The 27,490-nt window shown below is 54.9% G+C and overlaps 2 protein-coding genes across 10 annotated transcripts in view; both read left to right on the top strand.

Moving 5' to 3' along the window:
• Positions 1-4,203, top strand: part of RALGAPB (Ral GTPase activating protein non-catalytic subunit beta) — a 108,835-nt gene extending 104,632 nt beyond the window's left edge. For all 5 annotated transcript variants that reach the window (XM_070051846.1, XM_002710810.5, XM_008256002.4 and 2 more), the window contains one exon: positions 369-4,203. In XM_070051846.1, the coding sequence (XP_069907947.1) occupies positions 369-562 (194 nt within the window). In that variant the 3' untranslated portion in view covers positions 563-4,203. The remainder of the gene's footprint in view (positions 1-368) is intronic.
• A 1,775-nt stretch (positions 4,204-5,978) lies between these two features.
• On the top strand, positions 5,979-22,482 carry ADIG (adipogenin). 5 transcript variants are annotated; one of them, XM_051846110.2, is made up of 3 exons: positions 5,979-7,078; positions 11,321-11,414; positions 11,839-12,368. In XM_051846110.2, exons 1-3 carry the CDS (start codon positions 6,877-6,879, stop codon positions 11,915-11,917), a joined length of 375 nt encoding a protein of 124 aa, XP_051702070.1. In that variant the 5' UTR covers positions 5,979-6,876; the 3' UTR covers positions 11,918-12,368. The 5 variants fall into 5 exon arrangements, with proteins under 5 accessions (XP_051702070.1, XP_008254216.2, XP_069907951.1 ...); XM_008255994.4 differs by lacking the exon at positions 11,839-12,368 and adding an exon at positions 13,566-13,877 and having other exon boundaries at positions 6,009-7,078; XM_070051850.1 differs by lacking the exon at positions 11,839-12,368 and adding an exon at positions 14,217-22,482 and having other exon boundaries at positions 6,016-7,078; positions 11,321-11,432.
• The last annotated feature ends 5,008 nt before the right edge of the window (positions 22,483-27,490 follow it).

The raw sequence follows: 27,490 nt of genomic DNA, 5'->3' as shown, positions 1-27,490 counted from the left end.
GAAGTAAAAATCAGGTTCTCTGTGGAGAAGATGCTGTGGCTTTTGTTGAAAAAGGAGCGTATTTTGTTCTGTTTTAAACCGTCCTTAACCTGTTAAGTACCAGTTAACTTCACACAGTCCTGGTGTTAGGAAATGAAGAAAGCTGTTCCTAATCCAGGGCAGGAAATGGGTTGTCAGACCAGGTTTTGAATCTTTTGTCTCTTGTCGTTCTGTGGTTCTTCTGACAGTTTATTTTAGTGCTATCTGTTCCTGTGGGGATGGGAAGTTGTGCAAATGGAATGAGTATGCAGAGAATAAGGAAACTGAATACTGAGAGTTCATGAGTGACTAGCTATTAACAGTAGTTTTAAAACCTTCTTGTTTCCAAGGCTTTCTGGTGAGGCAGACTGTAATTAACATTTGCAGAAGAAAGAGACTAGAGAGTGACTCCTACAGTCCACCACACGTTCGCCGGAAACAGAAGATCACTGACATTGTCAACAAGTACCGAAATAAGCAGCTGGAGCCAGAGTTTTATACTGCGCTTTTCCAGGAGGTTGGACTCAAGAGCTGCGGTTCTTAGAGCACTGTCTGTCTAGGACTGTTGAGCTTCAGTTTGGGACTGTAATATCAAAGCAAACACGTTTGATAGGTGATCACTGTAAAAATAAAACAAATCACTCCCCAAGAGCTCACTGTTTAATCACCAGACTAGCTGAAACACATTACAGACCCATTTGATAGAAGACTTTGGGCTTTCTAGTAAAATGGGCTCCCAGACACAATCGTATTCCTGCCAGTAGTGATGATAAACATTTTAGCCATCAACTTTTTTCTTAAAAGGACAGTTTTACTTAACTAAGCCTTTTGCAGAGGAAGGCTTTATGCATCTCAGTTAAACACATGCATTGTGCAAATTAGAAGTTGAAGATAGTTGTACCTCACTTTTTAGGAGGTTGTATTCAAAATTAAAATCTGTCTGGGAATATCCCAGGACATTTAAAGACTCACGTTGACAGTGTAGAGGAGAAGGAAGAAGTCAACCTTCTGCTCACTTGTAGGTCTGTTTTTCATCCAGCTGTCAAAATGACAAAAAGAAAAGAACATAGGTCTTTTTTTGCTCAGATAAAGAATCATTTTTTCTCCACATTTTAAAGGGTCATCCTCATCACTGCACAGATCTATCTCGGTTTGTGAACCCCCCAGGAACAGAGCTGAACTGCAGGCATGTCCTTTAATAGGCACACAAATTAAGTTTATGGAATTACAAGTTGTAAGATAGCAGTGGTGCCTCCCCTGACTGCTCTCATCCAGCTCAGTGACATGGTGTCAGGTTCAGCATTTGGCATTCCTTGAGTAAACACCAAGAAATGTAAATTCACAACAGGCTTGAAAATTATTTGGTTTCACTCATTGTCTCTTGTTACAGCACCAAGCAGCCAGCTACTATAGTTTATGAAGGATTCTGTTTGGGGTTCAGAAAGTAGCCTCCCAGTGTTCTTAATGCAGCCCTCCCAGAGAGCATCTGGATTTCAGTGTGATTGACAGCCACAAGTGAGCACCTCCTTGCGTAGCTGCTGTTAGGACTGGCTGCTGTTGTCATGTTTCCTGGACTCCTCCAGCTGAAAGGCACAACAAATCCCTGCCAGGGTTTTGGAAATACTTCTGTTACCTCGCTGCTACTTTTCTGCCAGGGATAAAGCTTTGGAGGTGGCCAGACTCAGAACAGTCCTTGAGGATTCCTGTTACAGTGCTGCCATGGACAGCCACTGCTTGTTTCTCCTGGTCTTATGTGCTTTCTTCTTTAGTAAAATTCTTTTATGTTAAGAAATCAAGTGACACTGAAGTCCAAAGCGAAGTGATTGGAGCTGTTTAAGGGATGTTTTCCTACTTGAACTCCGATGTCAGTAGATTCTGTAGATGAGAGCTGTAATAGTCCGGTTTGTTGTTTTGGTAGTTTACTTAGGGATGGGAACTAGTGTAGGACCTGATTCCCTGTGCAAATCTCTCTTCCAGAAGTCTGTATCTTCCTGTGTGAGCAAGAAATGTGGGCGTAGCAACTCTTGCTTTTAAGTTTGCCACACCCTACTCTTCATGTTTGTTTTAAGCTCAGGTAAAGATAACCCTCTGCTCCTCCTCCTCCTGTGACTTAGTTTCCATTCAGGGTATAATATCACTCAGTAATCGATTCCCCGCTCGGCAATAAATGGACGTTTGCAGATGGTAGCGTGGGAGAGGATGTCTGATAAAGATGGGTGAGCTCTGCCCTACAAGGGTTCTCATGGCTCAGCAGGAATAAGGAGAGTTGACCTCCCAGACATTCCAGGTTGACGTTTCAAGGGGGAAATGAGCCCTTGTTCCAGTTGGAGTGAACGAAGACGGCTGTAAATTGATGTGCAACTTAGAACATTCCAGAGGTTAAAGATAACTGATGTAGATAGACTTGCTCAGTGTGATTCTTTGGATGAAACTTTCACCTTTGGCATAGGTTTGATGTCAGAAAAATGTACAATATGTGTGTGTTGGGGATGGGCTTCCTGATTGTTCAGTTAGCCCTTGGAGAAGTGAAGAACTACACTGAAAGTAGGTAGTGATCTGGGAGACTGTGGTCTTCCAGGGAAGGAGGGCTGTGTGGCTCGTGAAGGCACGAACCCCGCAGTGGAGTGTGACATTCGCATACCTCGCCAGGCACCGGTTCCTTCTCAGATATGCCTACCCCAAAAGGGAGTATGATGAGACCCTTGAAGCTTTTGCCCAGTGTGGGTGTAAGTCCTTGGTCACTCAGTTCCCCAGCTGCTTGTGTTGCAAGTCATCTTGAAGAAAGCAATGCTGGAAGAACATATTTAGTTCCTAATAATCTTTAGTATCTGCTTGACAGTTTGGCCAGCAAATGCTCATTAGCCTTTGAGGGGAAGGCGGGATCACTTGGTCTGTGACTTAAACAGTTGGGTTGCTACCTGGGCTGGGGGATGGGGAGAGGGGGCATCCCTCCTGTTCCCCTTTTCATTAGTGGGGGTGGGGTTTTCCTTTGACTGCTAGTCCTGGGAACTGTGAGGAGGCCTTCGTAACCCTTTCCTTGTTTAGCCAGCTCTTCCTTTTGTCTAGAGCTCCCGGCCTAGTCTTCCTCTGTCCTTGCACCCTTTGAGAGGCAGGATTATGTGGTGAGTTGACCGCCTCCCTTCTCTGGCTGTGACACACACGTGCACGTACACATACACACGCACGAGCATTTTCCTCCAGCCCCAGCTCCTCTTACTGCAGGGCAGCCCATTCCCTTCTGGACTCACTTAGAAGCGAAAAGTCCCTACACCTTCGCCAGGAGTGTCAGTCACCCACAGACGGTACATGGGAGGCCTTTGTGAATGGTTCCTTCCGCCTAGATGGGGCGCATTGGCCAGCGTCCGCAGACTGAGTTCTAGAGAGGCACTGCCTTCAAGAGCTGACGTTGCACCTCCGCTTCTTGTGCCGGGTGGAACTCAATAACGCGTCCCGTGGTGCGCGGGGAACACGTGAGACGTGATTGGACGCTTCTGCTGCCCTCGAGTCTCCATTCAGCATTTTAAGACCATTCAGGGGATAGCTTGCGAACGGGAATGGATGAAAGGCTCCCTGGGGGCAGGTGGTCTGCTGAGCTGGAGACTGGGGGTGAGCCCGCCACGCAGTGTGGGATCAAGCTGGGTTTCTCAGTAGCTAAAGAAGCTGTGGACTGTGGACTGTTGGTCTCAGAATGTCAGCTCATGCTCTTCAGACACACTTCTTTCTTTAGTGGCAAGGGAAGAGGTGTAATTTGGGATTCCACAGTGCCTTGCATATAGTAGGCGCCCAATAAATACTTGTTGAAACAAAACCAAGTTTCCCAAGTCCTCTTGCAGTGACCAAGACATCTTTCTCCTCTGAAGGGCTTGGCAGTTGTGGCTAAAAATAAGCAGTATCATGATTTGCTTGAAATCCTATATACAGTTTGTATGAATTTCGGTGTGTTGCCAAGACATGATCTTTTCCTATTGTATTTTCTGTAAATATTTCTGGCACTGAACTGTAAAGGCAAACTGTAAATACGACGGCGCCCCACGCCCCTCGCCTCCTGTGTTTGATCTTCGTCAGTTAGGGAAGAAGGTCCAGAGGTGTGTTTGTATTTATGCCCATCCTTGGTCCAGAAAAACCCCATGGAATATTGAATGTAACACATTTAGTCAATTAAATTTTAAGGAGATTCTTATCTAAGAGCTGGCGTGCACTTTTGCTTACAGGCTGGGCGGTTGACTCCTGCATGAGTGCCCTTAAGTCACTCACGGACACTCCATGACCTAGATGTGTGGACGTCACCTGGCTCTGGGGAGTTTCATGAAGTACTCAGAATGCACTTGGTTTTCAGAGCAGAGTACTGGCCGCCTGTGCTGGGAGAAGCCAGTAGGAGAGGTCCCTCAAGGGGCCCCGTGGCTGGCTGTGTCACAGGGAGGAAGGAAAGGCTGGCTGGCCGGCCTCTGCTGAGCTCTGCCGGGGCTGGGCAGTCTGGGGAGAGGGGGTGCAGAGGAAGTTACCCACTGCCCCTCTGTGTAGGGTGGGCGAGGGGTTCCGTGGGCCAGATGAGTGCTCCATCCCTGGGGCAGATCACTTGGAGCTGTACCAGGAGCCATTGTGGTGCACGCCTCTGCCAAGAGCTGGCCTTTCAGCCGGGCAACTCTGTGCTGGCCCCCAAACTGGGCCTGGGAGCTGCCACCCTGCAGTGGGTGTCCACACCTGCACAGCCTGCTCGCTCAGGACCTCCAGCTGGGCCTGCTGGCCAGGGAAGCTGACTGCACAATGGCCTGTTGTGATTTTCAGAAAACTTTCATAGCCAGAAAAGAGTTACACCTTGCCTACCTGTGCTCGTCAACTGTGACCGCAGGCCCTTCAGGACCCAGAACCAAGAAGTCACCCCCAACCTTATCCACCTGCCACTGGTCTTGGCCTCTGGACTGTGTATTTGGCACAACTCACAAGGGCACTGCTGTTCTTGGATGCCCATTCTAATGCCAGTTTTTCCTCCCATTTGGGGGGGCTCCGGCCATCCCACAGTAGGCTAAGACTCCTCTAGACCATTGGCCCTCAAAGCCACAGCCTTCTGGCCCCTCCTGGCTGGTTCTGTGGACCGGTGTCTTCCTAGCAGGAGAAACTCCTACCCCAAGTCTCCCCACTTCTAGGTCCACCTGCAGCCGTTCCCCAAGCCTGGAACTGGACCTGCCTGATTTTGCCTGCGCCAGAATCATACTGGGCTCAGTGTGTTGAGTCTAAGCCCCAACCCAAGTTCTAACGAGATCAGGGCAAGCCTAGGGACTGGCATGTTTTATTAAACAGCTACCCCACTGCTGGCAGTGACTGGGGCAAGTGGTCCAAGGATCCTGCACACAGCAGCTTGTGTTGACCTCCCCACACCCAGCTGGATCCCAGCCTAGTCAGAGTCCCTCCCTCCAGCACTGTAGGTAGCAGGAGCCCCAAGTGCTTGAGCCATTATCTGCTGCTTCCAGGGTGCACATTACCAGGAAGCTGGAAGGGGGGCAGAGCTGACCTCAAACCCACGTACTCTGATAAGGGATGTGGACATCCTAGCTTAACAACTGCACCCAGTGCCCACCCCTGGAAAGCTTTCAAAGACATCTCGGTGACCCAAGCGAGTCCAGCAGATGAGCTTTGTTTATCCAACAACGCTGGAACAGAGTTTGGGTCAACACTTTAAATTGGGAGATGTCACATCAAAGTCCAGATTTTGGGGCACTCTAGGAAAAGTTGGGAAGTTGGCAATACAGGATGTGAATTTCTGGCGTAGCCATATTGGCTGGAGCTGCTCCAGCTCTTTAGAGACTTTTAAGTTCCATCAGCCTGCCACAGCCCCCCACCCCACCCCACAAAAGGTAGGTGTGTGCATGTGTAGCTAGAGCCAGGGGGGACGCAGGGAGCTGGCGGGCTCCCAAAGCTGTGTACCATCACAAATACGCGAGATCATGCGTGCAGGGGACCTCAGTTCATGGAAAATGGGATTTAAAGCAAGTGTAGGGGGCGGTAAAGCCTCTACCTCCAACACCAGCATCCCATATGAGTGCTGGTTTGTGTCCCGGCTGCTCCACTTCTGATCCAGCTCCCCGCCAATGGCCTGGGAAATGCAGCAGGAAATGGCCCAAGCGTTTGGGCCCCTGCAACCCATGTGAAGACCTGGATGAAGCTCCTGGTTCCTATCTTTAGCCTAGCCCAGCCCAGGGCTGTTGCAGCCATCCGTGGAGTGAACCAGCAGATGGAAGATCTGTGTGTGTACTTCCCTGTCTCTTGTTTATTTTAAAGTCAGAGTTGGAGAGAGAGGGAGAGAGAGAGAAAAAGAGAGGGAGAGGGCGCTTCACTCACTGGTTCACTCTCCAGATGGCCATGTCAGCAAGCACTGGGCCAGACCAAAGGCAGGAGACAGGAGTTTCTTCCAGGTCTCCATGTGGGCAGCAGGGGACCAAGCTCCTGAGCCATCCTCCGCTCTTTTTCCCAAGCCATCTGCATGGAGCCGGATCGGAAGTGGAGCAGCAGGGGCTCGAACTGGCATTCATATGGGATGCTGGCACTGCAGACAGTGTGGCTTTACCTGCTAAGCCACGGTGCTGGCCCCTTGAAGTGCCTTTGCGCTGGGGGTAACTTTTGCCCCATCATCTATAGTTCTGACTCGTGGATATTTTCATATTTTAATAGAGGATCATGGAAGCATCCCCATAGCTGCTGCGCTGTGGGACCCAGAGCCTGCTTTGCTCCTGGAAGCCTGGGCCTTTATTCTTAGCTCACCAGTCTCTGCCTGGCTCCAGCACACCCACGACAGCGCTCTCCCTGAAGCCCTCCGGTGCAAGCTTTGCCTGGAGGACACTGTGATGTCCTTGCTGCATCACAATGGGGCTGCGAGCAGAGCAGGGCCCAGCGGCCAGGTCCCCAGCCCGGCTGGCCTGGCTCAGGCACGCGTGCAGCATGAAGTACCCCCTTGTGCCACTGGTGAACAACCTCACGTTTTCTTTCCTGGTTTTCTGGCTCTGCCTGCCCGTGGGTTTACTGTTGTTCCTACTGATCGTCTGGCTACGGTTCTTACTTAGCCAAGGTGAGCATCTTCCCTGCTCGGGCTGGGGCCTAATCTGGGGCTGGGTAGGGGTCTGAATTGGCCAGGGTGCCCTAAAACAACTACAGAAGAAGAGGTTTTGATCAGGCACTTTATTTTTAATTTATTTGTTTTTATTTGAGAGGTAGAGTTTTAGACAGTGAGAGAGAGAGAGAGAAAGGTCTTCCTTCCGTTGGTTCATCCCCTAATGGCCACCACGGCTGGAGCTATGCTGATCCGAAGCCATGAGCCAGGTGCTTCCTCCTGGTCTCCCAAGCAGGTGCAGGGCCCAAACACTTGGGCCATCCTCCACTGCCCTCCCGGGCCACAGCACAGATCTGGACTGGAAGAGGAGCAACCAGGACAAGAACCCGGCACCCATATGGGATGCTGGAGCCACAGGCAGAGGATTAACCAAGTCAGCCATGGTGCCGGTCCCAATCAGGCACTTTCAACAAATTTTTTTTTCTTTAATTTGAAAGCCAGAGCGAGAGAGGAAGGGAGTGGGAGAGAGAGAGAGAGATCTTGGCATCCACTGGTTCATCTCCAAATGGCTACAACATCCAGGGCTGGGCCAGGTAGAAGCCAGGAGTCTGGAACTCCATCCTGGTCTCCCACATGGGTGGAGGGGTCCAAGTACTTGGGCCATCTTCCGCTGCCTTCCCAAGCTCATGGGCAGGGAGCTGGATCGGAAGTGGAGCAGCCAGGACTTGAACCAGCGCTCTGATATGGGATTCCAGTGTCGCAAGCAGTGGCTTACCCTGCTGTGCCACACCGCTTGCCTGTGATCAAGCACTTTAAGTGCTGGCTTCAACACAAGCTGTCAACATACAAGAAAAAGGTTGGTTTGATGATGGGTTAGGGTTTCTTAACCTAGACTCCACGAGTGGACTCGCTGAGGCTGTAAAGCAGTATGTTTGTGGGCACATCTGTGTCCCCTTAGGGTCCCCACTAGCACCTAGGACTTTTCATAGACATTGGAAAGAATCAGCCCTGTGAGCAGATTAGAACAAGGGGAGCCGGCGCCGGGGCTCACTAGGATAATCCTCCGCCTTGTGGCGCCGGCACACCGGGTTCTAGTCCCGGTTGGGGCGCCGGATTCTGTCCCGGTTGCCCCTCTTCCAGGCCAGCTCTCTGCTGTGGCCAGGGAGTGCAGTGGAGGATGGCCCAAGTACTTGGGCCCTGCACCCCATGGGAGACCAGGATAAGTATCTGGCTCCTGCCATCGGATCAGCGCGGTGCGCCGGCCATTGGAGGGTGAACCAACGGCAAAAGGAAGACCTTTCTCTCTGTCTCTCTCTCTCTCACTGTCCACTCTGCCTGTCAAAAATAAATAAATAAATAAATGGGAAGACCTTTCTCTCTGTCTCTCTCACTGTCCACTCTGCCTGTCAAAAAACAAAAAACAAACAAACAAACAAAAAAAAACAAGGGGGCCCCTTCCTGAGCCTGAGTCAGCCCTGCTCACTGCCTCAGCTGAGGGCATTTGTGCAGTGAACAACCTACACAATGGGACGGCCCTTTGCCATCTTTCAGGTGCCCAGAGACTGTATTAGAGAGGATCTGGGCTTCTCCGGGACTCAGCACTGGAAGCTGAGATGAGGCCTGACCTCACATACCACTGGGCGGGCTAAAAGCCGGCCGGCTGGGAAGCTGGGGCAGGCGGGCCTGGATCCGGCCTGGCCATATGGCACTTCTGCTCCCAGGGCATCCTGTCTCCCGGAGCATCCCCTTCCCCGGGGCCTCTTCCTCCTTCTCAGCTCCACGACCCTGGGCCAGCTAAGCGGAGAGGACGCTGTGCCCACTGACCCTCCCGCCCTGCTCAGCCACCTCAGTGGTGGGTCTGGTGATTGTGTAATTACTGGGCGTTGCTGGCATTCCTAGGAGACGCCTCCTCATGTCCCCAGAGGGCACACGATGCAGGCCTGGAGCCAGGCCGAGGGTGCGAGCGAGAAAGGCTATGCAGTGGCTGTGACAGCCGTCTGTGGGCCTGGAAGACCCAGGCCCGGATTTCAGCCCTGTCCCTTGATGGCGCTCAGTGATGGCTAGCCTTGCGTGAACACTGACCATGCCGCTGTGCTAATCCTTGGGTGGGAGCTCCTATTTAATCCTCAAAAGACGCCTGCGGTGCACTGTTATTTCACAACTGGGGAGACAGAGGCTCGGCGGGGTGAAGCGGCCTGCCCAGAGTCCCACAGCCATGTCCGGCTTCCGGTCCTGGCTCTGGGACTCTGCTCTCTGAAGTTTTCTCATCTGAAACCTGGGGAGAGGAGCAGCACCTGCCCCGCGGGGCTGTGGGAGGCGTCTGAGGGCCAGGGCTGGACGTGTACTCGATGGTCAGGGCACAAGGTGGGCTCCTGCGGGCCTGGCAGCAACCCAAGGTCGGTTTCGTCCGTGTGGGCGGAAATGTGGGACTGCGACCCATCCTCCTGCTCTAAAACCCTCCACAGCCCACCCCTCCCCGGCCCCTCTCCCCACTGACACCTCCCGTGCTGTTTTGCAATAAAGGCCCGGGGTTAACTTTGCAGTGAAGCGAAGCCCTCCTTAAAGTGAGACGGGGGCCTCTCCCGCGGTCCTTCTTGGAGCGCTCAGTTTCGTGGCCTGTGGTTAGCTCGTTCCCCGGGGACTGGCAGGGACGGGGTTGGGGGGCTGGGCGCTCAGGACCAGCTCAGCTCTGTGGTTTTCTATTCTGCTTTGGATCCCCGTGGTTGGAGCCAGTTCGGCCTGGAAGCCAGGGTGAAAAGCAGGCAGGAGCAGCTCCGAGGGCTGCCGTCACCCTCCCAGCCCTCTCTGGCTCACCAGGGCCGCTCCAGGTGGGGGAGGCGGAGCGGAGGCACTGACCCACGTGGAGGGAGGAGGAGGAGGAGGGAGGCCGCCCGCTCAGCCTGGCACCGAGGCACAAAGCGACGACGCGCAGCTCAGCTCCTGGGGAAGCCACCACTGGGGGCGCTGCTAAGCTCTGCCCACGCCGTGGGGACCGAAGACGTAGCCACACCCCCTTCAACGGAAACGCGGTGCTGTGGACTTTGTCCTTGGGGAACTTGAAAGGGATTTGCAGAAGACAGAAGGCGGCCGTGCAGAGGCGGCCTGCGTCTGGAACAGAGGAGTGGCGCAAGCTGCCTTGCGTCTGCCCTGAGCTAGGTCCAGGCTCCAGCCAAGGCCCCAGGGCGCGTGCACCCGGTGGGGCTGGAGCCTAGGACCACCACGTCCCGGCTGTGAGTCTGGACAAGACATTTTCTCTCCGGGAGCCTTCCTCATCTGTAAAACACAGAAGCCACCAGTCACTGCCATCAGGAAGTCTTTAGCTACGTAGAGCACGCAGCATAAAATACACGTTACAAAAATAAAGCCTCTCTCCGGTGAGGAAGGGGAGGGGAGGGGGAGCCATCCTGCTGATGTCCCAGTCATACTCAGCCCCCAGCTGGGCCCTGTCAACGTCGGTGAACCCTCATCATGGAAGACGCTGTTGTGATGCCCATTTAACAGATGAGGAAGTTGAGGCTTCGCCTTTTCTATCTCCTGCTGCAGTCTGAAGGCTCTGTTCAGCCTCTTTGGCTTCTCTGCGACCCCGGGGACACGACACAAAAGCCGCCGCCCCCCCCGCCCCCCCCCCCCGCCAGCTCATCCCCGTGCTTAATAACGTGTCCATTATCAAACCGGCTGGGGGAAGGAGTGTTTGTTTCTAGAAAAGGCACGAAGGCTCCGCTGGCTGCATTTCCTGGCAGTGTGCCTCTGCCACACCACGGGGACAGCGAGCTGAGCAGCACGGGGCTCACGCAGTGATTTAGACGCTGCCGCTGGCCGGCTGGCCCAGGGGCCCTGGCCATGAACGAGCCGCAGTGCAGTGGAGCAGGCGTCCCATGACGGACGAACGCGTGGCTGCCCGGTGTCCTGTGGCCCGGATGTGTAGTGACGCAGCAGTGGCAACCGTTGTGCACACGGACGAGGGCATTTGGTTAGTGAGTACGTGGACGGATGGGTGGCCTGCGTCTCCCCAGCAGCCTGGCCTGGTCAGTGGTCACGTGCTCCCGGCAGGGGCCGCTCTCTGAGTCGCAGGCCCACCTTCTTTCTCAGCCCCTTGTCACTTCTCAGAAGCCCAGGAGTCCCTGTGAGGTCGGGGCTGGCTGGTGGGTTGCAGTTCTTGCTGGGGCGAGGGCAGGCCTGGCAGGGGGCTCCTTTTGGGTGGGCGTGGGGGGAGGAGACAGGATGTGAGCAGCCCAGAGGCCTTGTCTCCTACCTCCACAGATTCCGAGGAGGATGACTCGGACGTGTGCTTCGACTGGGAGCCCTGGAGCAAAGGCCCGGCCGAGTTCGGCTGGGAGGAGGCGGCGCTCTCCTGGTGAGCCTGCCCCGCCAGGTGAGGCAGGGCTGGGAGGCAGGGCTGGTAGAGGGAGCCCAGGGCCTGCCCCAAGCTGCCGCCTTGGAGAGCTTGGCTGTCTCCGACTAGGGGCAGAGCAGAGCTGCGGCCCACAGTGGAGGACCTCCTGCCTCCTGCGACGGAGGCCTGTGTTAGCCACGCTGGGGGACCAACCGCTCCACCGTGTCCACGACCCTTCACTCTACGCTCCCCCCGTCCTCGGGGTCCTGGCATTGGCTGTTCCCTCTCCCGGGAACCTCCCCCCTCAATGCTGGCTTGGTCCCGCCCCCTGTCCCCCCCAGGTCTTGCTCCAGCACCCCCTTTCGCAGGGCTCCCACCCCACCCCCTCTTTCGCCCCTCACCCGGCTTGGTCTTTCCTTTTGCCGTGGTCCTGCTGAACTTCCAGTGTGCCGGATAACTGGTGGGTGCAAAGCACGGCTCAGCACGCAGTGGAGGCTCAAGACCTCCAAGGAAGGAACTACTAGCATCTGTAAGAATAAGCCCTTGTTGTGCATCGGGGCATAATAGGTACCGGCGCTTGCGCTAGGCGTCTCCCCTGCTCCAACGCATTTGTGGACTCATGAAGAGACGGTTTTCTTGCCTCCATTTCTAAGTGAGAATTGCGCTGTCGGTGTCAGAGCAGCTAAATAATTTGTCCAAACAGAGCACTCGCGCTCTCTGTCTCTCTTTTTAAAGATTTATTTTATTTGAAGGCCTGTGCCGCGGCTTACTAGGCTAATCCTCCGCCTTGCGGCGCCGGCACACCGGGTTCTAGTCCCGGTCGGGGCGCCGGATTCTGTCCCGGTTGCCCCTCTTCCAGGCCAGCTCTCTGCTGTGGCCAGGGAGTGCAGTGGAGGATGGCCCAGGTGCTTGGGCCCTGCACCCCATGGGAGACCAGGATAAGTATCTGGCTCCTGCCATCGGATCAGCGTGGTGCGCTGGCCGCAGCGCGCCGGCCATGGTGGCCATTGGAGGGTGAACCAACACAAAAGGAAAACCTTTCTCTCTGTCTCTCTCTCTCACTGTCCACTCTGCCTGTCGAAAAAAAAAAAAAAAGATTTATTTTATTTGAAAGGCAGAATTACAGAGAGGCAGAGAGAGAGAGAGAGAGAGGTATCTTCCCTCTGCTGGTTCACGCCCCAAATGGCTGCGATGGCTGGAGCTAAGCCGATCCAAAACCAGGAGCCAGGAGCTTCTTCCTGGTCTCCCACATGGGTGCAGGGACCCAGGAACTTGGGTCATCTTCTGCTGCTTTCCCAGGCTCATTAGCAGACAGCTGGATCAGAAGTGGAGCAGCCAGGAGTCGAACTACCACCGATATGGGATGCCAGCACTGCAGGCGGCTTAACCTGCCCTGCCACAGCACCAACTCCCGCCCCCAAACACCTGGGACAGCACATGCCCTCCCATGAGGTTAAATGCCACCTCTACACCCGTGACCCTGAAATGTATGTGCCTCGCTCTAATCCTCCTTGGGTCTGCTTGGCTCGTCCTCTTGTCCAGAGTGGGGTCCTTGCTTCCCGTTGCTCCCCAGCACGCCGGACACAACAGCCTGCTCTTCTGCCAGCCGCTGCTCCCTCCATGAGCACCACCGCCAGCGACTGATCTGCGTGGAGCCATAAACCAGCCCCTCAGCCCTCCTGCCTCTCCCCACACTCCCTGTCCCACCCAGCAGCTCGTCCTGGGGTCTGTGTCCCTCCATCTCATGGCCGCCATGGCTTGCCCTCCTCTGAGGTCTGCTTGGGCGACGGGTTTGCCAGTCCCTCCTCACTCGTCCCCTGTGCATCACAGCGTGGAGGGTGGAGGTGAGGGTGAGGAGCAGGGACCCTCACTCAGACAGTTAGTCTGAGTCTCTCTGGCTTGCGACCTTGGCTGATCATAGGCTGCCCCATGTACAGAAGGGCCACGTGCTTGGCTTCTCGCCCTGTTGTTGCTAGCTTGAACTTCATAATGGTTGGTGAACAAGGGGCCTCTCCTGTTCATTTGTTAACAGCATCTGTAAAGTAGCCTGGCCCATGTGTGTATGGTGAATGGGGACCTCCAGACCCTGTAAGAACCTCTCCCACTTGTGGGACCGACCCTCCCACCCCCGCATTTGTCTCTTTCTCACTCTCATTTCCGTGTCACCCTCAGACCCAACCTTCTGTGTGTCTTGGCTTCCCTGGAGTCAGCTGGGCTATGGCGATGGCCTAAGTGCACGGGAGAAGACTGCCAGGGAGGGGAGAGGACTTTGGCCACGAAGGGGCTGTCCTGGGACCCCTGACGCGTCTGCCCCGTGCCTCGGAAGGAACCTGCTCTTCACCATCACCGTGGGCCCCCAGGGCCTTGGCTGTCACGCGGGGAGATGGGGACTGCCTGGACCCAGATGAGGGCCGAGGGCAGAGCCGGGCCACAGAGCGTGGGTCTAGATTAAAGCCAAGAGGGGCTCAGCCTGTGACCAACCTACCAGGCCTGGCCACGCCTGTTCATTCTGAAGCCATGGCTCGGGCATCAGGCCCTGGCCTGAGCTGGCCCTGACTTCCTCTGGGACAGTCCCACCTCTTCCTCACGTTCACAGGGGAGGGGTTGTCCATAACTGCCATGGCTCTGTGACACCAGCGCCGCCTCCAGCTCCCGAGCTCCAGCCGCAGGAGAATGGGGTAAGTAGGGAGGTGCCGTGGCTCATTCAAAGCTGACCACCCACAAATCCACTGGTGGTCAGGCACCCAGGGAGTGACTGGCTACAAAAGCCGCTCGCAAGAGTGCGCCCTCTGCAGGCGGGATGAAGCAACCTCATCGTTCCAGGTCTGGTGCTGCAGCCGACGGTGAAGTCAGATGCCAGTCGCAAACCTGCAGCGTGTGGTGGGAGAGCTTGCGCGGGGCTCCAGAACAGATGTACGCTTCCAGAGTGCAGCAGTGGGTGCAGGGGCACGTGGGGCCTGTCAGGTCAGCCTTTTGGAAGACACCAGCCCGTGTACTACCCGTGCCAGCGGCTACCCGTGAAGTCAAAGACGTGCAGCCAGCACGTGGCACGCATGTGCTTACGAATCCACTATTGATGGGCAGCATTTCCTTCTCAAAAACATTTTATTTCTCTCTTCTTCCTGTTACTGGGCTTTCAGACTGTTAGTTTTTTTGTTTTGCTTTGATTTTTGTCCCGTGGGGTGATTGTGAGTGGAAAGACAGGGGACAGGAGTTAGGTATTGGCAATTTTTCCATTTTCATCCATATGTGGATTTTTAATATAAACACGGGGACAGAAAGCATGCGTGCAAATCAGGCTGCTCCAGGGAGCGAGTTCCAGCAGCCCAGCTTTGTAAGAATTATACATAAACCAGTAGACGTGTTCTGGACAGTGCCAGCACCCGGGGCTTTTGAAAGCAAGTGCATTTCCTGTTGATGGCAGCGTTTTTATCACACAGTGGATCCCATCACTCACTAGACTCACCTAACCGAGCTGGTCCTGCACGCGAGCGTGTTTTTAACAGTGTCTTCTGTGCCCTCCCTGTAAGTTTGCTGTTAAAATAATTAAACCATGAACAGAGAGGAGGCCGTGGGCCTTGCTCTGAGCTTCCATTCTCCGGTGGTGGCCGTTTGGCACAGTGGCTTAAGCCTCTCCGCTTGGGACACCCACATCCCACATCGGAGTGCCTGGGTTCAAGTCTGGTTTATGATCCAGCTCCCAACAGTCAGGTGTTGGCCAGCCATTGGTCACAGCCATCCTAACGAGTGAATGACGTCTCATTGCTGTGGGTTGAGTAGGATTTGCCCCGAAACCCACTCAGCTGTTCCAACTCCTATGTCTCAGTGTCAACTGTTGATTGATCAAGGGTGACCCGTATCCCCTCCCCCAGAGGCGTCCCCTCCTGAGCACCCCAGCTGAGTGCTGCCACTCAGTCCACCTCACTCCTTCCTCCCACCAACTCTGCCAGCTCTGGCACTGTTCCGTGGGAAGCAGGGTCAGAGAGACCGAGTAACTTGTCCTAACAGCCAGGAAGTGGCCCATTTGTCTGCCTCTTGACTGAGGTAATACCGGACTTGAACAATGCAGTCTTCCCTGTGTACCGGTAACCCGTCAGCTCGGAACAGCTTGAAAGCCTCCAGCCCGCGGCCAGCCCCAGCGCCTGGCGGCATGGCTGGGGGCAGCCGCACTGTAGGCTCTGTCTGGTCATCTTTGGGTCTTCGGACCCCGCACATTCCCCCAGGCAGCACGTCTCCCACACCCTTATGTGACCCCGGTACCCTGGGCCCACCAGTGCAAGCCCCCCAGCCTCCCAGCACCACCCCGTGAGCCTCAGCATTGTCATCGGCAGCACGGGGCGATCTTCTCTATGTTCAGAGCAAAGCATCACAGCTGGGGGGGGGGGGAATCTTAGAGCAGAAGTATGCAGACTTGTGGTTCTGGAGCCCACAGTCAAGGCGCTGGCCGGGACCCTCCCGGCCTCTTCCACTTCTGGCAGCTCCCGTGTTGTTCCCTGGCTTATGACCACCTGACTCCACTCTCTGTCTCCGTCTCTGCAGTATCTCCCCTTCACGTGTTGTCTGTGGCCAAGATTCCCCCTCTAGAAGGATGCTGTCAAGTCGGATTAGAGCTCCCCCTGCTGGCATCACCTCAACTTGCCAAGACCCTGTTTCCAATTAGGGTCTGGTTCTGCATCGTGGCTGGGGGGCTAGGCCCTCGGCCTGTCGTGCCTGAAGTGCCCCGTAAATCGCTGCTGAAAGACTGAAGTTGGCACCTGGGACTGAGGCCCCCTGCGACCCTCGTGTGCCAGGCACGGTGCCTGCCGTGTGTCCTTACAGCCACTGCTCAGGACGGGGAAGGTTGCTGTGGAGATGAGGAGGCTGCAGTGTTTGGGTGGAGTCACACAGCCCAAGAGGCCAAGCCCAGGCTCCTCCCCAGACCTGGCAGGCTCCCCTACACCCTGCTGGGTAGGAGCAGGAGCTGCCCGGGCTGGGGGCAGGAAGCTGGGGAGGAAATGTTGAGTGCCGGCCAGGCAGGCCCTGGCGTTGTCTGGGTCTGAGGGGCATCACTCGAGTCTCCAGGGTTGGGGGCACAGGCTTCTGGGAGGGGCGGGCACGCTGTCAGCATGCAGGGCTCCAGGTGAGTCACCCTCTGGGTCCTGAGCAGCTGGGCTGAGGGACGGCCCAGGGCACAGGTGCGCTCACTTTGTCCTGATTCTGAGGCCACCAGGGTCTCCGGGAAGCTGAGCAGCTGCACCTGTGACGCTGGTCGCCCATATGGACGCCAGTTCAAACCCCAGCTGCTCCACTCCCAATCCATCTCCCTGTTAACGTGCCTAGGAAAGCAGTGGAAGATGGCCCAAGTGCTTGGACCCTTGCACCCATGTGGGAGACCAGAAGAAGCTCCTGGCTCCTGGCTTCAGCCTGGCCCAGCCTTGGCCATTGTAGCCATTTGGGGAGTGAACCAGCAGATGGAAGATCTCTCTTTCTCCCTCTCTGCCTCTCCTCTGTAACTCTTTCAAATAAATAAATCTTTAAAAAAAAGTTGTCTAAAGACTTCAAGAATTCTTATTCTTAAAAAGAAAAACAGGATGTATTACACAAATTTTCATGACTATAATGAAATACCTGGGGGCCGGCACTCTGGTGTAGCGGGTAAAGCTGCCGCCTGCACTGCCTGCATGCCATAAGGGCGCCGGTTTGAGTCCCGGCTGCTCCATTTCTGATCCAGCTCTCTGCTATGGGCTGGGAAAGCAGTAGAAGATGGCCCAAGTGCTTTACAACTTTATTTTTTTCACTTTTTTTTTTGACAGAGTGAACAGTGAGAGAGAGAGACAGAGAGAAAGGTCTTCCTTTTCCGTTGGTTCACCCCCCAATGGCCACTGCAGCCAGGAGCCAGCTGCCTCTCCTGGTCTCCCATGCAGGTGCAGGGCCCAAGGACTTGGGCCATCCTCCACTGCACTCCCGGGCCACAGCAGAGAGCTGGACAAGAAGAGGAGCGACTGGGACAGAGTCTGGTGCCCCGACCGGAACTAGAACTTGGGGTGCCAGCGCCGCAGGCGGAGGATTAGCCTAGTGAGCTGCAGCGCCGGCCTATATTTTCACTTTTTAAAAGGATTTACTATTTGAAAGTCAGAGTTACACAGAGAGAGAAGGAGAGGCAGAGAGAGAGAGAGGTCTTCCATCTGCTGGTTCACTCCCCAGTTGACCACAACAGCCAGAACTGCGCGAATCCGGAGCCAGGAGCCAGGAGCTTCTTCAGGGTCTCCCATGTGGGTGCAGGGGCCCAAGCACTTGGGCCATCCTCTACTGCCTTCCCAGGCCACAGCAGAGAGCTGGATCAGAAGTGGAACAGCCGGGACTAGATCCAGTGCCCATATGGGATGCCGGCACTGCAGGTGGCGGCTTTACCCACTACACCACAGCACTGGCCCCAAAGAAGATACAACTTTATAAAGAAAAACTGTTTACTCTGGCTGGTGGTTCTGGGGGTTTAAGGTCCGAACAGCAGCCTTCTGCAAGGGCGCCTCGGGCTGCATCACAGCGAAGTGGGATCGTACCTGTACCCACGCCTGCGTGGTCTCCCTCTCCTTACAAAGCCACCAGGATTCAATCTGGGGAGGCTCCCCTCAATGTCCTAATCGAACCACTCACCAAACACCCACCTGCTTCAGTGAGAACAATGCCTAAGGCTCTCGGGACAACGTCTGGATCATGGGAACAATCAGCGGGCTCTGTCTGGATGGAGGGTCTGGGTTGGTCAGGTATCTCTGCAGGAGTTCCCCAGTACAGACTGTCTGGGGGCTGTCAGAGCAGGAGCCCACTCTGCATATATTCTTAGGGACCCCCCCTCCCCGCCTGCTGTGCTAGTGAGCAGCTGGCCCACAGCAAGTGCAGGATCCTGCAGCCCTACCTGGGGAGACCACCATGCAGGAAGCCGCAGGGTGGGCTCTGCTTGCAGGGTCTATCTTCAGAGGCTGCACTGTCCTCTTCCCCCACCAAACTAGTGCTTCCGTCCCAAGTTCAACAAATGGGCGCTTCCACGCCCTGTGTGGGTGCCGGGACAGGGAAGGGGTCACGGTGACCCTGGATGGGCTCTACCGGTCACCCTGGCAGCCCCACCCCCCTAAGACGGGAGCTTTCCAGCCAGGTTGCCTCTTTGTGCTTCGTCACCTGGGGGCTAAGGCGGAATGACAGAGGGGCCGGCGTTCCTAGCTCTGTGACAGGGGTCTCAAGGCCTGGCTGTGGAGGATACACCCAGACAGGGGCAAGGCAGGGGGCAGCCTGGAGGCCCTGAGTGTCCCCCACCCCTAGGCTGGCGGAGAAAGCGGTGGTTAAGACACTGCTAGAAACAGCCAACTGGGGCCACCAGGGGTCGCCGTAGCCCCATGGCAGCGAGTTCAGAGGCAGGGAGGACTGGGACAGAAGGAGGGACAAGGCAGGACTGTTGACAGCTACTGTTAGGCAGCCCCTGTGTGCCTGGCTGGGGTAGGGAACGCAGGGATCACTGTGTGGGCATGGGTGATCCCAAGAATACTGAGTTCCCCGTTGTTCCTGGAAGGAGTGCTGAATGCAGTTCTTAGGAAAGCAGCCTGAACTGTGCGTGATGCGTGCAGGCAACGAGTCTCCGTGTGAACCTACATGCGTGTGTGGAAGGGTGGGTGTGAGCACGTGTGGGCAGGCATGTTTCCTCGTGTTGGTGTGCATGCCTCAGAGTCTGTGTGTGTCCTGTGCCTCATTCATTCAACAATGAGTTTCTTGATCGTTTAATATATGCTGAGAGCATTGCAAATCTATCTTCACAATAATTCAGTGTTTCTGTTTGAGACCTGTCACTCCCCGTCTTCGTGGAGGAACGACACAGGACCCTGCGCTGTTCTTTTGTCTGCTCGGCCCTCCCCAGGTTTGCTGCTGGTTCTTCCCGGGTTGGCTGCCGACTCTTCCACCTCCGTGGAAGGGCGGTTCCCCCTGCCATTTTCCCCACTTCCGTGGGGGAGCGGCACACCGCCGGCTGGCTCTCTCGCGGGCTGCTCAGGTGTTCCTTCAGATAGATGTTCCCGGTGCATGTTGTCTCTCTCCTCCTTTATAGTCCTCTTCCACCAATCCCAACTCTGCTACCCACACGCCGAGCACGCTGCTCTCCTCCAATCAGGAGCAGGATCAGCTCCTGCAGGTCATCACTCAAGTTGGCGAGAGGCAGCTGCGTAGAAGCTGTTCACTCCTCTCCCAGCGCCATATTGTGGGAGAGCAGATGCATAGAATAAGTCTTAATTCGAGTAACAGTCTAGTCCGAGTTGCTCCCCACAGAGACCCACCCAGAAGCAGAACCCAAGGTAAAGATTCAAGGGCGAATAGTTATCCCCAGAAATGCAAGAGAGGGGGACTGTGAGAAAGGGGAGCAGCCCAGGACAGGTGTGTCAGCGAGTGAGTTCCCGCTGTGGGTGACCCAAGCTTAGGTCTCCTGGGGAACCTGAGAATCCGAGTGCAGCACATTCGCAGGAGTTGCCCACCCAAGGCGAGAAGGAACTGGGCTTCTGTTCTACCCTCGTGTGTCCCTGGTGGAGGGCACCCACCAAAGTGGCAGAGATGCAGGTGGCCTGGCCATCAAAGACCCCCTTCAGGGGGTACTCCGACCCCCAGCACCAAAGTGGCCCACGTCCCAGGCAGTGCAAACCAGGCCCCAGGCCTGGAGCCTCAGAGTTCAAGTCTGTGGAGGGGACTGCACACGTCCTTGGCCTGGCGTCCGACCTTTCTGTTTCTGGGAAGCTTCTCCAACCTTCTTACAGAGCAGCTTGGCTCCCAAACAACAAAGATAACGACCATCACCCATTCATTCATTTTACAGGTGTCTGATGCGGGTCTAGCGTAAGGCCAGGCACCAGGTCAGATGCTAGAACAATGAGAACAGACATGGGTGCTGGCCTGACCAGCTCACCCCCAGAGAAGAGATAACAGAAACCAAATAATGAATGTCAAGTTACAAACTGTACTGGCTTTATAAGAAATATAAGGAAATGATGAGGCTTGTGAAGTCAGCATTACCTGTGCACGTGGCTAATGAGGATCAGAATTCAAGTCCAGCATGGGTTAGTCTGGGGTCGGGATGCCAGCTCTGAACTACTTGAGACCCTGGATCTGAAGGGTGCTGCCATTGCTGGTGGTCACCTCCTCAGTCTCTCCTGCCCCACCGCCTCCCTCCACAGCCCGGAACCAGAGAGCTCCAAGAGGCCTGGGGAGGAGGCGTGGGAGCCTGCCCTGGCAATGAGGCTTGTGGCAGGATAAGCTGTCAAGAAGAGACGATGCCCAAGGTTAGCCCAGCAGGGACCGCACAATCCTATAAGGATCCAGCTCCCTGCTAATGTGCCTGGGAAAGCAGCAGAAGATGGTCCAAGTGCTTGGGTCTCTGTACCCAGGTGGGAGACCTGGATGGAGCTCCTGCCTCCTGGCTTTGGCCTCTCCCAGTGGCAGTTGTAGAGAGCATCTGGGGAGTGAACCATCGAAGGAAGGTCCCTCTCTCTCTGTCTCTCCCCCCCCCCCCCCCGTCTCGTTCTGCCTTTCAAATACCTAAATCTTCAAAAACGCATTGATGAGTGAGCAAAGTCAGTCCTTGTCTGTCCCTCTGTGTGCTCCAGAAACGGTTGCCCTCACTACCTGACTTAACCCTGAGCTCCCCGATTAGAGACACAAGCATGAGAAACGCGCCGCGTGACCTTGGCGGCTCACTTGGCTACTCCTCTCTGTCTCTCTCTTTCACTGTCTAACTCTGACTGTCAAAAAAAAAAAAAAAAAGAAAGAAAGAAAGAAAGAAAAGAAATTCACGTGACCTGCGCCAGCCAGGGCTCAGAGTGCTCGCTGTTGTCAAACAGTGCGAAGCCGAGCCAGGCAGCCTGAGAGGACTCTGACGCTGCCCCCCAGCGCTGCCCTGCAGGCCCAGGCAGTCATTCTCAGGACGGGGATGACAACACACCGTGGGGTCCAAGGGAAACTCTCTGAACCTTGGCAGGAGGGGCAGGTGGCTTCGTGGGTGCCGGGAGCCCAGGCCCAGCTGTACCAACTTTGCACTCAGAGCAGGCTGTGAGCCCCCAGCGGCAGAGCTCAGTTTAATCACATGTCAGTTTCCCCATTCATCTTCCGTGCTATCCGGGGTTCATCTTCTTCCACGGGGTGGCATTGCTGTGATTGATGATCCCGCCCCCACCCACTGCAGGGTAAGCCGAGCTCACGGGGGGTGCCAGTCTCTCGGGCTGTCTGGGGCTTGCTTGGCTGAGAACACATTTCTTTTCAGAAGTCTTGTTATTGACTGAATCGTGATCTACTGAAATGCCTGTGTTGAAGCCCTGGCACCCAGTGTGACTTTAAGGAGGTGACTAAGGTTAAATGAGGTCTCAGGGTGATGGGACCACTGTCCTTGTAGAGGAAGAGGGCAGTCGTGGGTGGCGCAGTGGTTGAGATGTAGCTTGGGCGGCCGGCGCTGTGGCATGGTGGGTTAAGCCACTGCCTGCAGTGCTGGCATCCCATATGAGCACCGGTTTGAGTCCCGGCTGCTCCACTTCTGATCCAGTTCCCTGCTAATGCAGATGAGAAAGATGACCCAGGTGCTTGAGCCCCTGCACCCACGTGGGAGATCTGGATGGAATTCCAGGCTCCTAGCTTTGGCCTGGCCCAGCCCTGGCTGTCTCTGTCTCTCTGCATTTCAAGTAAATCAATAAATAGATAATAAAGAAGAAGAGGCACAGGGCTTGCTCCCTCCCCACATGGGTGCCCAGAGGAGAGGCCAGGAGCAGACAGCAAGGACGCTGGCAGGAGGAGAACCCACATCAGACAGCAAACTGCTGGGCGCCCTGAGCGTGGACTCCTGGCCTCCAGAGCCTCGCATATGCTGTTCCCTCTTGGAATGCACTGCCCCACCCCTTCACTTCCTGCCTGTTGGAAGCTCTCAAAGCATAATCACAGGAGTCAATCCCACGAGCTGGGCACGAGGCAAGGACACGGAGTCAACCCAGACCTCCCTTTTGGAGCTTATAGCCCCACAGAGGAGGACGGACCTTAAAATACGCCCTTGCACAGATTACTGTGTGATTACAATTGTGGTCAAGCAGATGGAGATGGACAGGGGGCAGCCAGTGCAGAGGGAGGGGAACGGGCCAGGCTGGAGAGTGGAGGGCACTGCAGACAGAAGGCTCCTGGGGGGACCCCTCAGGGGGTCGGCCCTGAGGAGAAGGCGTGGCCGCTGAAAGGCGGGGCTGGCCTGGGTCGGGGAGGGGCTGAATGGGCAGGCACTGGGAATGCGAGGTAGGAGGCTGAGGACTGGGAGCCACTGGCCTGGGAATGTCCTCAGCTGCCCCTAGACAGAGCTCCACTTGTCTCTGCTGATTGCTCCAGGCCTGGCCCGGGACCCTCACTGCCCCAGGCACTGCCCAGGGCTCCCCACGTGCTCTGTCCTCCTCCTCCGTGCTCTCTGAGAAGTCTTCAGAGCTGACATCAGCAGACAACTTCTCCCAGAGGAGGAAGCCTGGCCCTTGGAGTTTTGGTGGCTGAGGGTGAAATTCCCCCACCTGCCGCTGGGGGCAGGGCAGCCCAGGCTTTGGTCAGGATGAGGTGAAGCGGCCGCCTGGTACCTGGCTGTGGGCCGGTGATTCTCTCCTGCCTTGTTAAGGGGCCATCGTTCCTGCTTCTTCTCACACCTGGCGACAAGACACCTGCAGCTGGGGCTTCCTGGGATCCACTAGGGGCAGTGGGGTGGGGAATCCCCATGTGGTTTTCGGGCCTGGATAGGGAGGGGGCAAATGTCTTTGAATGTCTCCACTGTGCTTTGCAAATCCCTGAAGCCAAGGCAGGGTGGAAGAAAGGAAAACAATTCCTGTAAACCCATGCTGACACCCCTGTCCCCCTCCCGGGCTGACCCAGAGGGTGGGAGGTGCCTTCTACAGAGAAATCCCCACCCCCACCCAGCCACTTGGCACCCTGGGGGAGGGGAATGGGAGCCACTTGCCATTGTCCCTGAACACTGGCTGGCAAGAGGCCCGGGGAGGGGGCTCCCAAATAGGGAATCTGCAGCTGCCTGTCTTTAAGGTAAAATTACCGTAATTACCCCAATTACCAAATCCATCAAGAGCTTTGGACTGAGGAGGCCTGGAGAACAATCAGGCCATGATGGCTCTGAGGAGTCACGGGACTGGGGACTGGCAGGGGGAGGGGGCAGGACAGGGAATGGGAGGGGACGTGGGGGGTGCTGCAGCTGATGGTAAGCCAGGCTCTTGATGGGTAGGGGTAAGATACAAAGAGATGACGAGTAGCCAGGACCCCACTTCCCCCCTCAAGGAGATTTTTCTGCTATATTCGCCAGATAAACAACTCTCTGGCTTCTGCTCTCACTAAACCCCACACCTAAGGCCACCTGACTCTCACCGCTTGCAAGAACTGAAAGCAGGCAGTCCAGAACCACGGCCGGCACCTCCCGAGCCCTCGCACTGTGCCAGGTGCCAGGAGCTTTTCAAGTTTTGCCCCATTGGACTCCAGCAGCTTTGGTCCCATTTTGCAGATGCGTGCATCATGCATTTCTTCTCGCCTGGGCACGGCAGACACCAAACCCTGGGCCTGCTTTCCTCTCTACCCCTCACCCCTGCTCTGCCTGGGGACCATGCGCGGTGTGCACTCCAGAGACGTGAAGGAAATGGTGGGCTACAGGGAAAGTCATCTCACAGTTCACGTCCCTTAGGTCACCCCATACTGCTCTCCACGACTTCTGTCCAAACTCCGGCCTGGACACTGGTACCTGGAGCTCCTCCTGGGACTCGCCCAGCGTGGGAGACTGCTGGGGCCACCAGGTCCACCCCAGTGACACAGGAGGGGACCTGATCACCCCTGGGAATGATCTCAAGGCTGTGGGGCTTGGGGCCCCCTCACCCCTCCAGGCTGTCTGTTGGCCACTCCTCAGTAGTCTGGTTAAATGAGACTCAGCTTCGCCAAGAGTGTCTCTACGACTTTTCCTGGTCATTTATCAGTTCCCATCCATCTTTCCATTTCTATTAGAATCTCAACACTTCTGAGGAGTGAGATCCAGGTTCATTGGATCTGGGCTCCTGGCCTAAGGAAATAATCTCTAACAACCCCACCACGAAGCTCTTCCTTACGGCGTTGCTTACTGTTGGCTGACACTTTAGCCCTGCAAGGAGGATCAGCCTGCCAGCCCCTCCATCCTTGATTCCTAGGAGGGGTCATGCCGCAGGACCCTAACCCTAGGGGAAAGAGACCCCCATGGCTGAAGTAGACCAGAGCTGGGGGCTGGTCTGAGTTTCCATGTTGGGCACTGGGACCAAAGCCCCTTCTAACTATAAAGCTGGACCTCTGACCTCGGTTCTCCACCTGTACCTCCAAGGTGACCTTGCAGGGCGTATGGATGCTGGTCAAAGGCCTAGGGCCTTGGAGTCCAGGCCAAATAGCTTCCTAACTCATCATGACTAACAGGATTGTCATAGCAATTGGGCCACAAGTTTCTGGCCAGGTAGATGGAACCTTGTGCAGACTTTTAAAATAATGATTTAAAAATTATTTTGAAATCTGGGAAATTACAATAAGATTTTAGTGTGATTATGAAAAGTTGAAAGCAATGTAAGAATCCAAAAAATAGGCCAATTGAGAAAAGTACAGCTCATCCATAGGATGGAATAATGTATAGCCATTAAACATAATTAAGCCAAAAATGATATGGAAAAGTATCTGTGATATGTTTTCAAACATTTTTAATGAAAAATTTCAAACAAAAGATGAGACAATGAAAGAACTGTACAGTAAGCACCCATATACCTATTCCCTTGATTCTACAGTTAGCATTTTATCATATTTGCTTTAAAACCTGCCTATTCCGCCATCCGTCTTTTAAAGTGCATGCCAAGGTAAGCTGGAGTGAATTCAAAACTGCTTACCCCTAAATGCTTCAGCATGCAATTGTGTATATTTTGCTTTTTTACTGAGGTATAACATACACATAATAAACCGCACGTATTTGTGTATGGAAGCACACAGCCCCACAAAACATCACCCCCAGAAAATTCCCGCGTGCCCTTTTGTAATTCAGCCCTCTCTGTGTTCCTCGCCCTAGACAGCCACCCTCTGCTGCCCGTCACTCAGTGTTAGCTTGCATCTTCCAGGACTTTCTATGGACGGGAGGACGTTGACATGCTCTGTTTTCGTCTGATTTCTTTCCTCCACATAATGCACTTGAGGTGTATCTGTGCTACTGGATGCCCGGGCTCGGTTCCTTTTCATTGCTGAGTAGTATTCCATCGTATGGATGTGCCTCAGTCTGTCCTCTAATCTCTTGATGACGTTTGAGTTGTTCCCAGTTGTTTGCTGTGTCTGTGAAAATCTTGGTATGAGTACTTATATATGTGTATGCTTTCTTTTTTCTTGGGTAAATATCAGGAGTAAACAGCTGCATCATGTGACGGGGTATGTTGAATTGTTAAGAAGCACCGTTATAGGGTTAAGTGGAGAATCTATGAAACAACAGTCTGCATTTCCATAAAACGATCATATAGTGGGTACATGGAAGCTGCCTTTGAATTAGTATTCAGAAGGCATTAACCCATTTCTTGCTTTACAAAGACGTGTGCAGCAAGCGCAGTTTAAAACTACATTGTGTAGACAGAAGCCCCATTCCACTGTGTGCTCGGCCTCCTGGCCTCCTTCACAGGGACCAGCAGGCGCTGAGGTTCGAGTCTTGGGGTTTCCGGTTTGGGGTGGGTGGGGTGGGGCGCAGGTGTTCTGGCTTTGGGAGGAAGACATAGGAGGAGTCCTCAGGGAAGGGATCCGGGCCCAGACCAGGGGAAGGACAGGCTGGGCGGGCACTCAGGTGTGTGCCAGCTGCGGGGGCGGGGCCGCTGCCTGCATTCCTGGGCCACGATGGCTGCAGGGCAGTGCTTCTCAATCTTTTCCCACCAAAGAGGAAAGAGCAAAGTGAACCTGGAGCAAACAGGAACCTAACTCATCTGTGCGTCCGATCATTCGTTCACCCATTCACAAACAGGAACCTAACTCACCTGTGCGTCCGATCATTCGTTCACCCATCCACAAACAGGAACCTAACTCATCTGTGCGTCCGATCATTCGTTCACCCATCCACAAACACAGTTCTCAGGGCAGGCGCTGCTTTGGGTGCCTGCGTCCCATACTGGAGTGCCTGGTCCCAGTCCTGGCTGCTCTACGTCCAGTCTAGCTTTCTGTTAACTAGGTAGCAGACTGGGGACACGGACAGGGGGCTGATGGGAAGAACAGCCAGGACTCAAACTGGCACTCCAACATGGGACGACAAGCAGTGACATAAGCTGCTGGTGCCACAACACCAGCCCCCTCTTCTTGTATGAAAACCGTGCAAGCCTAGGCTTCCACCGTTATAATTCCAATTAACCTAAATTGTCTCTGTAAAGGTCCTGTCTCCAAAGTCAGTTGCCTTGGGGGTCAGAGCTTCAGTCTGCACATTTGAGACGCAACTGAGACCCTAAACAACCACTCAGGACTTAAACAGAACAAGGAAACGGTGAGCAAGAGAACCCAGACGCAACGAAGTCTGCAGGGACGAAAAGCACAACCATGGGTCCCTGGGGAGGAGAGGCTACACAAGGACAATGCAGGGCAGCGCTGGCTGCAAAGTGTGCAAGGGACTTCCTGTGGCTGACGAACATGGCTGCCATTGAACTGCTCCCTGAAAATGGGTGCACTTTATTGTCCATATTTTAGAACGCTACCTTAAAGGGTTAAAAATCAGGTTCAAGTCGTATTGTTGTGGAGGAAATGAGTGGATGCCCGCAAAGTGCTTAGCTGGGAGCCCAGCACAGTGTAAGTGCAAGTAAATGGTAACCATGGCAACTTGAAAACAAGACTTTTGCTCAGTAAGTGGGACAAGACAGAGAAATAAACACACAGAGCAAAGGGGTGACAGGGGCCGGGGCCGCCTGGGGCAGCTGGCCCCTGCTCAGCCCCGATTCCGGCTGTCTTCATTCATTCATTCGCTGAACACGCACACTGGGCCAGCACCAGCACCAGAGAAGTCACCAGCGGCCACTCCTGCTCGCTGAGGTCACCTTAGACGTCCGACGCTGTGCTCAGCGCCTGCAAAC

The sequence above is a fragment of the Oryctolagus cuniculus genome, chromosome 11 (assembly GCF_964237555.1).
Source record: "Oryctolagus cuniculus chromosome 11, mOryCun1.1, whole genome shotgun sequence".
NCBI lineage: Eukaryota > Metazoa > Chordata > Mammalia > Lagomorpha > Leporidae > Oryctolagus > Oryctolagus cuniculus.
Note: the sequence above shows the minus strand (reverse complement) of the source record. Positions and strands in the feature narration are given on the sequence as shown.

What these genes read in the sequence shown, in the direction of transcription:
- ADIG (XM_051846110.2), top strand. Translation starts at nt 6,877, where the DNA reads ATGGGGCTGCGAGCAGAGCAGGGCCCAGCGGCCAGGTCCCCAGCCCGG. An exon ending in ACGGTTCTTACTTAGCCAAG is followed by an intron (nt 7,079 to 11,320) that starts GTGAGCATCTTC and finishes CTACCTCCACAG; the next exon opens with ATTCCGAGGAGGATGACTCG. An exon ending in GAGGAGGCGGCGCTCTCCTG is followed by an intron (nt 11,415 to 11,838) that starts GTGAGCCTGCCC and finishes CTGAACTTCCAG; the next exon opens with TGTGCCGGATAACTGGTGGG.